Source organism: Panthera onca, chromosome E1 (genome assembly GCF_046562875.1).
Source record: "Panthera onca isolate mPanOnc1 chromosome E1, mPanOnc1 haplotype 2, whole genome shotgun sequence".
Taxonomy (NCBI): Eukaryota; Metazoa; Chordata; class Mammalia; order Carnivora; family Felidae; genus Panthera; species Panthera onca.
Window position 1 is genome coordinate 34,813,161 of NC_138352.1, and position 12,994 is coordinate 34,826,154.

The 12,994-nt window shown below is 57.2% G+C and overlaps 1 protein-coding gene across 23 annotated transcripts in view; it reads left to right on the forward strand.

Annotated features, from left to right (window-relative positions):
- The window catches only part of MYO18A (myosin XVIIIA), a 102,875-nt gene that overhangs the window by 53,688 nt on the left and 36,193 nt on the right, over positions 1-12,994 (forward strand). For 14 of the 23 annotated variants that reach the window (XM_060646849.3, XM_060646851.3, XM_060646831.3 and 11 more), the window contains 17 exons: positions 215-302; positions 506-612; positions 722-898; positions 1,253-1,466; positions 1,795-1,937; positions 2,549-2,649; positions 3,508-3,571; positions 3,796-3,940; positions 4,263-4,283; positions 6,142-6,318; positions 6,543-6,633; positions 6,932-7,124; positions 7,862-7,948; positions 9,909-10,050; positions 10,206-10,365; positions 11,361-11,547; positions 11,846-12,089. In XM_060646849.3, the coding sequence (XP_060502832.2) occupies positions 215-302; positions 506-612; positions 722-898; positions 1,253-1,466; positions 1,795-1,937; positions 2,549-2,649; positions 3,508-3,571; positions 3,796-3,940; positions 4,263-4,283; positions 6,142-6,318; positions 6,543-6,633; positions 6,932-7,124; positions 7,862-7,948; positions 9,909-10,050; positions 10,206-10,365; positions 11,361-11,547; positions 11,846-12,089 (2,341 nt within the window). Of the gene's footprint in view, positions 1-214; positions 303-505; positions 613-721; positions 899-1,252; positions 1,467-1,794; positions 1,938-2,548; positions 2,650-3,507; positions 3,572-3,795; positions 3,941-4,262; positions 4,284-5,514; positions 5,527-6,120; positions 6,319-6,542; positions 6,634-6,931; positions 7,125-7,861; positions 7,949-9,908; positions 10,051-10,205; positions 10,366-11,360; positions 11,548-11,845; positions 12,090-12,994 lie in introns of all 23 variants that reach the window. The other 9 variants (XM_060646852.3, XM_060646854.3, XM_060646853.3 and 6 more) reach the window with 3 other exon arrangements.

Sequence of the window (12,994 nt, forward strand, 5' to 3'; positions counted from 1 at the left end):
CCTCGGGGCTCCTCAGGCCCATCCCCATCCCCTGGCTTCCCCACCTTCTTCCTCTGACACTTCCAATGTCCCCTGTTCTGTGTCTGCCACCCAACTGTCCCCCTTACCAGGTGGCTCATCTGGAAGCACTTCCCCTCACGTGTCTCTTCTCTTCTGTCCCGACTGTTTTCCAGAGCAAGGTCTGACTATTTATTACCCCCCCTTCCTCTGATAGGTGAAGACAGAAGAGCAGATTGCAGCTGAGGAGTCCTGGTATGAGACAGAGAAGGTGTGGCTGGTCCATAAGGATGGCTTCTCTCTGGGTGAGTCTGGGGAGGCCCAGGGTGCAGATGCCTGGGCCTCTCAGGTTTCCAGGCTGGGTGTGCCTTCTGGGTCTGGTGAGGCCTGGGTGGTGAGTGAGGAGAGGCTAGTGATATAGTAGGGAAGAGACAGGACCACAAAGGGCCTGAAGAGGGTGGCAGAGGCTTCCCGGGCCTGTGTCTGACTGTCTGTCCCCGCTCTGTAGGCAGTCAGCTCAAATCTGAGGAGCTCAGCTTGCCAGAAGGCAAGGTGCGTGTGAAGCTAGACCATGATGGCGCCATCTTGGATGTGGACGAGGATGATGTGGAGAAGGTTTGCAGGTGGAGGGCACAGGAGGTGGGCTGGGCAGGGCAGGCCTGTCCACTGGCAGTGCCGACAGATTCTGCTTCTTCAGTGCCTGCCTGCCTGTCCTATCACACAGGCTAATGCTCCCTCCTGCGACCGTCTAGAAGATTTGGCCTCGCTGGTGTACCTCAATGAGTCCAGCGTCCTCCACACACTGCGCCAGCGCTATGGTGCTAGCCTGCTGCATACGTACGCTGGCCCCAGCCTGCTCGTCCTCAGCCCCCGTGGGGCCCCTGCCGTGTACTCTGAGAAGGTGCGGCACCCACTAGGCGACCATGCTGCCCCATGGACCCACCCACACACTACCTACCCCACCTTCCCTGGCTTTGCTCCTTCCCTTTGGCATCCCACTGGGCTCTTGTCCACTCTCACAGTTGAACTTGGAGCCGTTTCAAGGGGTGGGGACATGAAGCCCTCCCCGTAACCTCTAACAGAGGCCGGGACTGTGCTAGTATCTGCATTTCTATGCAAGGCCTTAGCCTGGGAATCCCTCGACAACCCCCCCAACAGTGAAAGGCCCAGAAAGATGTGGACCTTGGGGGTGAGGACTGTCCAAGTGTGACCAGCTAAGAGCCTGCCCCTTCCCACCCTCCCCCTCCCACCCAAGGTGATGCACATGTTCAAGGGGTGTCGGCGGGAGGACATGGCACCCCACATCTATGCCGTGGCCCAGACCGCATACAGGGCAATGCTGATGAGCCGCCAGGACCAGTCTATCATCCTCCTGGGCAGCAGCGGCAGTGGCAAGACCACCAGCTGCCAGCATCTGGTGCAGTACCTGGCCACCATCGCAGGCACCAGTGGGAACAAGGTGTTTTCTGGTGAGACAGGCCACCTGGAAAAACTGAGAGGGGCTGGGGATGGAAGCGCCTCGTAGGTGTCAGCTTTTTTCTCCCTGGCTTCTCTGTGCCCTCAGACCCCCTCTGTCCCTGGGCAGTCTGGCCTGAGTAACTCTGAGCCTTTGTGCGCTGGGGGAATAGGCCCTGGGCAGGAGGCTTTCCTGATGGCCCCTGGGCCTCTGGAGGCTTTCCTGATGGCCCCTGGGCCTCTGGAGGCTTTCCTGATGGCCCCTGGGCCTCTGGAGGCTTTCCTGATGGCCCCTGGGCCTCTGGAGGCTTTCCTGATGGCTCCTGGGCCTCTGTTCTACAGCAGAGAAGTGGCAGGCTCTGTACAGCCTCTTGGAAGCCTTTGGGAACAGCCCCACCATCATGAACGGCAATGCCACTCGCTTCTCCCAGATCCTCTCCCTGGACTTTGACCAAGCTGGCCAGGTGGCCTCAGCCTCCATCCAGGTGAGAGGACATTCAGGGTAGTTAAGAGACTGGCTGCCTGGTTTCAGGCTCCCTCCTGTGCCTTATTTTCCCGGGATTCTACCCAGGATCCCCTCCAGCAGGGATGGTGTGCTCCACCCCGAGCTGTCACCATTCTGCCCCCGCCATGTCTTCTGCCCCCCCATGCTTCTTGCCCCAGGTGGGTCCTGGCTCAGCTTCCTGCCCAACCCTGGGGTTGGCTGTACCCTACTTCTGGGGCCCTGGCCCTGTGTTCAGGGGTTTCTCTCAGGCTAATTTCACCCAAGTAAGACTTGCTTGTCAATAAAGTAAGTTCTGGCCGAAGCTGGTCCCCTTCCATGCTAAATGAAATATTTTTCCACAAAGTGCCCAGCTCCCTGAGAAGACTGTGCCTGGGGGCTGGGCAAGGCACCAAGGCCCCTCTGTGAGCTGGGCCTATCTCCTTCCCCCTGGCTTTGGTTTGTGCCCCAGGGTTGACCCTGTAGTGATCTGGCCTCTGGTTGAGAGTAAGCTGCACCTGCCTGCTCCCATGGGCCTTGTTCTTTCCAATGTGGGGTGGAGAAGGTTGACCTGGCACCACCCTCCTTGCCCATACCCTCTATGCTGTGCCATAGACGATGCTTCTGGAGAAGCTGCGTGTGGCCCGACGCCCAGCCGGTGAGGCCACCTTCAACGTCTTCTACTACCTGCTGGCCTGTGGGGATGGCACCCTCAGGTGAGATGGGACAAAGGAAATCGGGGAGGGTGCTCTGGGTTCTAGCTCACTGATGGCTCCCGGACCTTGTCACTTGACTGCATCCGATACCGTTTGTTTATCGTATGCTTGCTACATGTTAGGCTCTGAGGTAACTGGGGGTGGTGAGATGAATGAGCCATGGGCTGTACCCCACAGGAACTCCTGGGTCCCAGGCACAAAGTCCTGGCTATGTGTGAGGGGCATAATTGATGCTCCCGTGTTCCCAGGGTCGAGCTATGACCTCTGCTACTCCAGGTCTGCAGAGGAAAGCACCTCAAGATGCAGGTGGTCAGAGACTTGCCTATAAGTCACACAGCTAATGTGGGGCTGAGCTGTTATTTGAGTTCATACTGGAGCCGAAAACCCGGGCCTTTTTCTGTGACCTCCAAACTGGGCCTCCTGCCCCCCATGTTGGCTCATCTACCAGGCTTTTCCCTTTAGACCTTCAGACTTGCTGTCTTTGTTCTTTGAAAAAAAGGATTAATGATAAGGCTGAGCAAGCAACCCCAGGACATTATCCTCCTTAACTCTTCTTGTAGCTGAGAGCCTGGTCTCTGTCCTGGCTGGACTCGCGCTTCAGGCAGATTCCTGGCTCTCTTTCAGGGGTCTGTCTGGACACTCTCCCCAGAGCATCTCTGACGACCTGTCCTAGGGAGGTTGGTGCTCTGACCAGGCCTTCAGGCCAATTAGGGAAGGTGGCGGCAGCTGGCCTGACAATAGGGCATGACGGGCAGACAGGACTGAGAGTCTGGAAGCTGAATCTGTCTCCACCCTGGTAGGGAGATGGCCTTGGCATGGGGACCAAGCACTGTGCTGATGCCTCATTTGTACCCCTAGGACAGAGCTCCACTTGAACCACTTGGCAGAGAACAATGTGTTTGGGATTGTGCCACTGGCCAAGGTGAGGGGCCTGTGGGGACTAGGTTGGCAGTCCTGGGTCTTGGGAACAGGGGAGTACGGGAAGTGGCCTGGAGAACCCCACGGGAATAGCAGGAGCCCAGCCCCAGCTGGGCAGCTCTCCCCAGCCCTGCCCTCCCCGAGGGTCCCGAAGCATGGGGGTATGCCGGGAGGGACAGCGCCCCCACCCCCGAGGTGCAGTGCCAGCGTCCCCTCCTGTCCCTGCAGCCTGAGGAGAAGCAGAAGGCGGCTCAGCAGTTCAGTAAGCTACAGACCGCCATGAAGGTGCTGGGCATCTCCCCAGATGAACAGAAAGCCTGCTGGCTCATCCTGGCTGCCATCTACCACCTGGGGGCTGCAGGCGCCACCAAAGGTAACCCGCAACGGGTCCCAACAGCCTGGCTTGTTGCCCGGGAGAGCTTGTGGAGGCCCTGCCACTCGCGGTTTGTCCTCACCCAGCACAGATGTGTCTGTTATCACCCTCTGTTGCGTGTGCCTCTTCCCAGTCTCCCACGTCAGAACAGGAGGCTCTGATGCCCAGAGAAGGACCTCTGCCCCTGGACTTGGATGGCAGTAATGCGGAGCACTGTGAAGGGGGGGGGGGGGCAGGATTCGGAGGCTGAGGGGAAAGAGAAGGGCCCTAAGTCCGAGCAGTCCCCTTGGAATAACTCTGCTTCTTGTTCCCTTCCTGACAGAGGCCCCCGAGGAGCAAGCCGGTAACTGACCTTGGCCCCTCCCTGGGGTGTAGGGGCCACCTTGTCCCATCTTGGTGCTTGCCCTGGGCTCTGTCTGGGGGCTGGGCTTGTTCTGTCACAATGGAGGGGACTGGCCTGGGAGAAGCCCCAGGTTGAGGGGGGAGAAGGTGCCTGCCGGCTGTGAGGCTTCTCGGAGTCCCAGGCATAGCTGCTTCTACTTGTGTTGCCTCAAGATCCTGGGGCCTCTCAGGATGCCCTCCTTGGGGCTTGGATGGGGTAGGGTGGGCCTGCTTCTTGGGGCTTTCCCAGGCCAGTTTTCTCTGAGTCTTCCCTTTTCTTCACTGGTTTGGTAGAAGGCATCTCTTCCTCTTGCATATCCAGGTGGGGGCCACTAGGGGGCGGCAGGCACCGTGGTAACGAATGGGCTGTTGCTTCCGCACTTGAACTTGGGGCTTGTGAATGGCTAGAGCTTGGTCTGGCTTGGAAGAACTCTGCTGCCTTCTTCTGAGATTACCTTGACGGCTGGGCACTCTGAGCACCTCTTTGCCCCTTTCTCCCCTTTCTCCGAGGGATGCTGCCTCTGAACAGCCTCTCAGGCTTTGGCTTCGTGTTCCTCTGGGATGTGAAGAGCCCCAGGCTGCTCAGCAGGAGCGAGAAAGCACTGGTGGGTGGGTGGGTGCATGGAGGAACAGGCGTTCAGGTGTTAGGTTCCTTATGATCCCAGCAGGTGGCAACCCTGCCAAAGAGGAAGCGGGCTCTGAGTTAAAGAAGTTGTCTCCAGACTGCGTAGGCGGGCAGGCGGGTAGGCGTGTGGCTGTGTCTTGAGGAAGTTCTTTTGCTCTGAGGCGGTGACAAGCCCAGGTTTCCCATAACCCTGTACTGCACGCGGAGAGCTCCGGGTGTGTGTCAGCAGGGTCTGTTACCTCCTCAGAGCTTCCGGTATTTCCCAGAGGGTGTGTGTGTGCGTGTGTGTGTGTGTGTGTGTGTGTGTGTGTGTGTGTGGTGTCTTTGTAGGTCTCTATGTGACAGTGTGATTGCATCCATGAACACACTCCTTTGAGATGGTGTGTGTGCACATGTGTGTATTTTTGTGTCTCGGAGTCTGAATGTGGTTATGTTCTCTTGCCTGCTCATCCTCACAACCCCCCACCCCCCATGGTCCCTTCCCATGGGCCTGGCGGGCTCAGCTGATGACTGTTTGCTAACACGCTGTTTTTCTTTGCATGCTGCATGCTGGTCCTTTGCCTTACAGAAGCTGCTGAAGGTAAAACCTTGTTTCTTGTTAGCTTTCCCTAATTGCTGTGATTAGACACATGTTGGCTGAGGCGCGACTGTCTGCGTGGGCTGTTCCCTTTCCCTGGCAGCTCTTTCCACTTCCCCACTGGTGGGCCATGGGTGGGTGTTTGTGGTCTCCCCCAGCAGATGCCTGGAAGTAAGGGAGAGGGTATTCTTGGAAGGGGGAGGCACTGGTACTCCCCCATGATGTGTCCCCCACAGGCACAGGTGGTTCTGGTGCTCATTAGAGATGGGCTGGCTCCTCCTCGGACCGCCCCACCCCAAGTTGGTACCCCTGAGGCCAAGTCCTCTAAAAGCGATGGTCAAAGCTGCCTGGGCGCCCTCTGGCGGCGGCAGCATGGAGTTACCTCCTCTTTTAGGACCTGTTCATTCTCACTAGGGCAGGGGACACAGGAAGTGCTTGCGGGCAGCTGCTGGCTGTTCCTGTTTTGCCTAAAGCCCTTCTGGTGTCATCAGGGCTGGTTTTTCCTCCAGAAGATGTTCACTCCCCAGTTGTTGGCCATGGGAGCCAAAGGGCCCAATGGTCATCAAGTGGACTAAGGAGAAAGACCCAAGATGCCAGATCCTTTTTTCCACCCCACAGCTGGACGCAAGCAGTTTGCCCGCCACGAGTGGGCCCAGAAGGCCGCATACCTGTTGGGCTGCAGCTTGGAGGAGCTCTCCTCAGCCATCTTCAAGCACCAGCACAAGGGTGGAACCCTACAACGTTCCACCTCCTTCCGCCAGGGCCCTGAGGAGAGCAGCCTGGGAGATAGCACAGGTACCATGGGACCCTTGGCTGGTAGATGTGATTGGGAGGCCTCATCCGGGGCTCATTGCAGTCTTCTCTGGCGTGGGGAGACTGCTGGGGTGAATAGGTGCTTCCATCAGAGGAAGAGGCCCAGCCCCAGGGCCCCATGCTGACTTGAGCCGGGGTGGGTAGAGAGCATACCCCGTGGGGATTCCCAGGGGGCAGGAGGTAGAGATGATGCTCTTGCCCCACAGGCCCCAAACTGAGTGCACTGGAGTGCTTAGAGGGCATGGCGTCTGGCCTCTACAGTGAGCTCTTCACCCTTCTCGTCTCCCTGGTGAACAGGTGAGTGCCAGGCAGGGCCCAGGAGCTGACCAGCTTCCTGCCGTGACAAAGGCGGGAGTTGACTGATACCTCTGTGCTGGTGTGATTGCTGAGGTGGAGCCATTCTCCGCCAGCAGAGGGCTCATTGTCCTCGCGGGCGACAAAAGGCACATCCTCCCCACCAGGGTCGTGGGCACCTGGGCAGGGTGGAGATCTGGCTTGGGGCAGAACATGGCTGCCTGGGCGCCATAGGCAGACCAGTGGAGCGTGTTCAGTGGTACTGCCCTGGCCAGCTCTGACCCAGGCTCTCCCTGTGAAGGGCTCTCAAGTCCAGCCAGCACTCACTCTGCTCCATGATGATTGTGGACACTCCGGGCTTCCAGAACCCTGAGCAGGGTGGATCGGCCCGTGGAGCCTCCTTTGAGGAGCTATGCCACAACTACGCCCAGGACCGGCTGCAGAGACTCTTCCACGAACGCACCTTTGTGCAGGAGTTAGAAAGATACAAGGAGGTAGCACTTGACCTTGCCTCTGCCTGCCCCCGCCCCACCCCCACCCCGGCCCCCAACTTCACTTCCCTGGCGCCCGCAGGGAGGGCATCTGTGGAGAGAGAAGGCACCACCTTCCCCACCGGTGGCTCCCTTCCTCGCTTTTGCTCTGTCATTTCTGTCTCTCTGTGTTCTCTGGAGTGGTAGTCTTGTCCTGCCCCAGACTGCATTCTTACCCTGTGGAGAGTTTGCTCTCCAAGAAGCTGCACCCGCATTCGGGGTCCCTGAGAGCCCCTCTTTGCCCACCCTCAAGGCACCCACCTAGGCCCCGTGAATTCCTGCCTCCACGTGTGTCAGGCCTGGCCTTCCCTGTCTGTCTCCTGATCTGTTAAGATGGTGATTAGCTAGGGCCCCTTCACGAAAGGGTGTCCCGCATGGAACAAGATCTAGAAATCCCACCTCATGTGGAGGTGAGATGAATGAACTGGGGAGCATATTTATCTTGGATGAGAGAAGATATACGAGGCAAATGACAGCTGTCTTCAAGTGTTTCGAGGGTGATTGTGTGAAATCGAGAGTAGGGGTATTCTGCATAGTCTAATCAACTGGTGCGAATAACAGGAATATGCGACTTTACCTCAGTATTGAAGAAGGTTAAAAGAATTTTAGCTGTCCCAATCCCAGCGCCCCCGCCTGGCCATCACACAGGGCTGCACCCCTCAAAGGGCCTGTGCTCACGACCTCTCTCCCTTTCTTCCTAGGAGAACATTGAGCTGGTATTTGACGACTTGGAGCCAGCCACGGATGATTCTGTGGCAGCTGTGGACCAAGCCTCCCATCAGTCCCTGGTAGGAACTCCAGCAAGGGCCTGGGCTGGCCTTTTCTCCCCTTGTCTGTTCCTCAACCTCAGTCAGGCCCTTGCTGTTGTAACCTGCTGCTCGGCTGGTCTGGTCAGGAAGTGGCACTCCCTTCTGCCCTTGTGCAGTGACAGCCTTAGCCCCAGGTGTCTGAGCCACAAGGGAAGATGTGACCTCCTCTCTTACCACCTCGGGCTCAGGCCCTGTCCTGTGACTGGCTGAGCCAGGAACTCTGGTGTCTCCTCCTCGATGGTGAGGGTTTGACTGGACCCAGAGGACATAGTCATCCCTCCCACTGTCCCCAAGAGACTGGTGCAGCCAAGCAGAACGGGCGAGGAGTCTGTGCAAGCAAGGAATCTGTGCCTGGCTATATATGTGAGCCCTCACCCCTCAACCTTAGGGGCAGGCTTTGTCACACTTTGGACTAGTATCTTGGGTACTTTGCTGCCTGGGAGACCGGCCGGCCTGATGAACACTTGGCATTTGCTGATTATCTTCAGTTAGGGACGTTTCATAGGGACTTTTCTCGAGAATTGGCATTTTTGCTAGGCTCCCCTCCTCTGCTTTGAGCCCTGCCTCCCTCTCCCTCTTCCTTGTGGGAAGGCCCTGCCATGCTACAAGGACGTGGGGCCCCAGGGAGATCGAGTGTCCCCTGGGACAAGTCCTTAAACTGCCTAAGTTCCGTGTCACCCCAGGGAAGCTGGCTTTGCTTTTCCTGGCACCTGGGTTCTTGTGCCGGCCTCCGTGAGAGCCTTTGCCATTCCCAGGAGGTGTGGGGAAGTCAGTCCGTGTGGCTTAGCAGTGGCAGTGGCTCAGACAGTGTGTTCCCTTCTTTGCTGTCCCTATCTGATGGGCCTTAGCACCTCTGGAACAGGGACCCCTCGGTGCTGAGCCTGTTGCGCACTGTCCTTCATTGCCCAGTCCTGCCATGCAGCTCCAGCCAGTCTGGGACCTTAGCTGCCCTTCAGTGCTTGGCCACATTCTGCTTCCTCCTGAGCATCACACAGGCTCCCTTGGGCAGCCATGGGGTGGGGGTGGGGAGGAGATGCAGGCAGCTGGGTTCAAAGAAAGGGAAAATGGCACTTTTCTTACTTCTCTTGTCCCCCAGTCCCTAAAGGCCAGGCAAGCATGGGGTGTGGGGGCGGTTCTGTCTTCTTGCTCAAGGAAGACTTGGAAATGCTGTAGAAAAGACACCGTCAGACCAGGTGTGGCCGCAGACCTGGTTTGTGTGGCCTGCGTAGGGTGTTAGAAACCAGAATTCAGTATTTCCACCTTCTCTTGAAAAGCTGGAAGGTTTATCTGCACTAGGCCAGTGTTCCTCCAGGACAGAAGTTGGCTACAGCTGATTGGGAAATAGCCATTTCCCTCAGATGGGGACACCTGCTAGGCAGTCACCCAACTCCGCCCATTTTGGCTGTTATATCTGTTAAGTCGCCTGTCTTACAATTTGGACGCTTGAGTTTATGACCCTGCAGGAATCCCCCCTGCAGTGCTCTGAGCCCTTTCTGCATCCCGCCCCCCCCCCCCCCCCCCCCCCCGCTGCCAGGGCGCCCAGGGTTAACCCCAGCCATCACTGACTGACTGCTTCCTTCGGGCCATGCCCTCTGCCCAGGGACCTTCCAGACTTCATCTCGTTTAGTCTGCCCGGGAGGTGATGCCCAGGGAGTGAGGGCCACACAGCCTCACTTCCAGCAGGGTGAGGATGGTTAACAAGAAGCCTTCAGCCTTTGGTGACTTCGGACACGACTCCTAGGAACTGTGTTTTGCTGTGGGCTTCTCTCTCTAGTCTCTCTCAGGCTCCCTCTTTCTCCTTGCTGCGCAGCTGCTCCACAAGGTGTCAGCCGTGAGTGGCAGGAGCTGCAATGCGTGTGCGTATGGGTGGCGTGTCGATAGTGTGTGGTCGGGCCAGGGGCTCCGTGTGACACGGGGGCATTTCTTCACTTCTCCGTAGGTCCGCTCACTGGCACGCACCGACGAGGCAAGGGGCCTGCTATGGCTATTGGAAGAGGAGGTGCTGGTGCCAGGGGCCACTGAGGATGCCCTCCTGGAGCGCCTTTTCTCCTACTATGGCCCCCAGGAGGGTGACAAGAAAGGTAGGTGGTACCCCTAGAGGGCTCTTCTGCTACCCCTCGGAAGGACCCACTATTATACGGGTCTAGACGGTACTGTCTGGAAGGGCTCACCGGGTCCCTGGGCTTTTTTGGGGCCTGTGCCCTGTTGATCTGAACCTTACTTCTCCCACCCTCAGGCCAGAGCCCCCTCCTGCGCAGCAGCAAACCACACCATTTTCTCCTGGGCCACAGTCATGGCACCAACTGGGTCGAGTATAATGTAGCTGGCTGGCTGAGCTACACCAAACAGAACCCGGCCACCCAGAACGCCCCCCGGCTCCTGCAGGACTCCCAGAAGTAAGGACACCACTCGCTCTTCCACGTCTCGTCCCCAGGGCTGGTTTTGGCCTCCCTGGTCTAAGAGGCCCCCTCACCAGCAGGGTTGATTGCCTCTACTTCCTGAGAGGTGACAGCCAAGGTCAATTGGTCTTGAGGGCCTGGGAGTGGCCTCCTGGATAGAGGTGGGATGGATGTGGTTGGAGGGACCTATAGTTTGAAATCTGAATAGCATCTCCACGTTCTTCATAGAAGACAGGAGTAGTAAACACACACACACACACACACACACACACACACACACATACACAAAACAAACAAACAAAAACTTTAAAATGGAGTGCCTGGCTTGGTCACAAAAGCATGTAACTCTTGATCTCAGGGTTGTGACTTCAAGCCCCACACTGGGTGTAGAGATTACTTAAAATACCATAAGAATTAAAAATTTTAAAAGAAGGCAGAAATAGCCTTAGAAACCCCTCAGTCATACAAGGCCTGTCATTCATTTGTGTATTTAGCAGATAACTATTGAGCACCTGCTCCTTGACTGAGACTCTTCCGGGTGCCTGGCAGATAGCAATGAATAAAACAAAACTCCCTGCCCAGTTGGGGGGTGGGGGGGGACAGGGGGGGAGAGCTCAGATAACAACCAGTAAATGTCATATGCAGATTCTATGGTATGGCAGAGGATGCTGGGCTCTAATCTCTCCTGCCACACTGGACCTCTGCCCTCCCTGGTGATGGACAAGAACAGATCACTCTGCTCTGTTCAATGACTGCCTACCCCTAGGCTTCTGTCCCCCTCCACCCAGTGGTTTTCTCTTCTTCCTGTTCGAAGATTTGTCTACAGTTTCTCTCTAGGGTGCGGGACATGCAGCCCCAGGCCAGATAACCCAGGCCACTGGCCACGATGATATGGGGCTTTTGGGGGTGTCCTAGGAACTGGGAGAAGGAATGGCCTCCACTACGCTCTCAGTGAGACTTCTTTCCCTCCTTCGCCCTTCCACCTCCGGCAGGAAAATCATCAGCAACCTGTTTCTGGGCCGGGCGGGCAGCGCCACGGTGCTGTCGGGCTCCATCGCAGGCTTAGAGGGCGGCTCGCAGCTGGCGCTGCGCCGGGCCACCAGCATGCGGAAGACCTTCACCACAGGCATGGCGGCTGTCAAGAAGAAGTCTCTGTGCATCCAGATTAAGCTGCAGGTGGTGAGTGTGCCCACCCAGGCTCTGGGGCCCTCTCGGGGCTTTTCTGGCCATTCTAGGCACACTCAACTTACCTGGTGCCCACTCAGCGTCCCACTCTGACTTGACTGCGCTCTTTTTTAGTCCTCTTTTCGGTACGGCTGCCTGAGTGGCCACTCAGGCCGAGTGAGGGCATGTCTTGGCCATTGGTGGGACACCTGCCATCCCGTGGGGAGCGGAGATGCTGATGCCAGTCCCAGCTCTCCTGACCCCCGGCCGGGCCATCAGAATCCACTGAGGCCTGCCTCTTTCCCTTTGGCAGGACGCCCTCATAGACACCATCAAGAAATCAAAGCTGCATTTCGTGCACTGCTTCCTGCCTGTAGCAGAGGGCTGGGCTGGGGAGCCCCGTTCTGCGTCTTCCCGCCGGGTCAGCAGCAGCAGCGAGCTGGACCTGCCCTCGGGGGACCACTGCGAGGCTGGGCTCCTGCAGCTGGACGTGCCCCTGCTCCGTGCCCAGCTCCGCGGCTCCCGCCTGCTTGACGCCATGCGCATGTACCGCCAAGGTGGGCCTCCCTCCCTCTCAGCTACTGCTTCTCTTTTCTAGAACTGGCTCCTGCCCCTCCCCACCTCCCAGATGGGGCCCATGGGGCTAGAGGGGTGCTGCTTCCCCGTCTGGGCCCTAGATCTCTTTCCTCCTCTGGTGCCTACTCAGTGGGGGTCTCTCCAGCCCAGTCTGTTCCTTTCTCTTTTTCCTTCCACCTGGCTGACCCCCTTCTTCCTCCTCTCCCTTCTCTATTCCAATCCTCCTCACCCCCACCCCCCGTTCCCCACGTGCCCTATTCACACAGCTCCTTCTTTCCCCCTTCCCTGCTCTGCCCACAGCAACAGACCCACTCAAGCTGTCTGCTCAGTGGTGCTAACTACCTCCTAGAGCAGGCCGGTGGCTGGGCTGCACCCCTGATGAGAAATGAGGTGCTAAATTTTTCTGAAGTATGTACAATTCCCAAGAAAGGTCAGACAGACCCTTTTTATGGACCCATCTGGAGGAGGTGATGGAAAGGGTGAGAGTAATTAGCACAGTTGACCCTTGACTAACTGGTTTTGAACAGTGCAGGTCACTTATATGCGGACTTTTTGTAGTATGGTACTATGCCTGTCTTTTTGCTCCCTTGTGACTTCCTTAATGACATTTGCTCTCTTCTAGCTTTCTTTATTGTAAGAATACGGTATATACTACACATAACACACGACAATGTGTTAATCGACTATTTCTGTTATTGGTAGGGCTTCCAGTCAACAGTAGATTATTAGTAGCTAAGTTCTGGGGTGGTAGTGGGGGGGTGGGGAGAGTTAAAAGTCATACTTGGATTTTTGACTGCACAGGGGTCAGCACCCTTAACTCTCATGTTGTTCGAGGATCACCTCTAGTTCACATCTTTAGAGTATTTACGGTACACCAGGCACTATT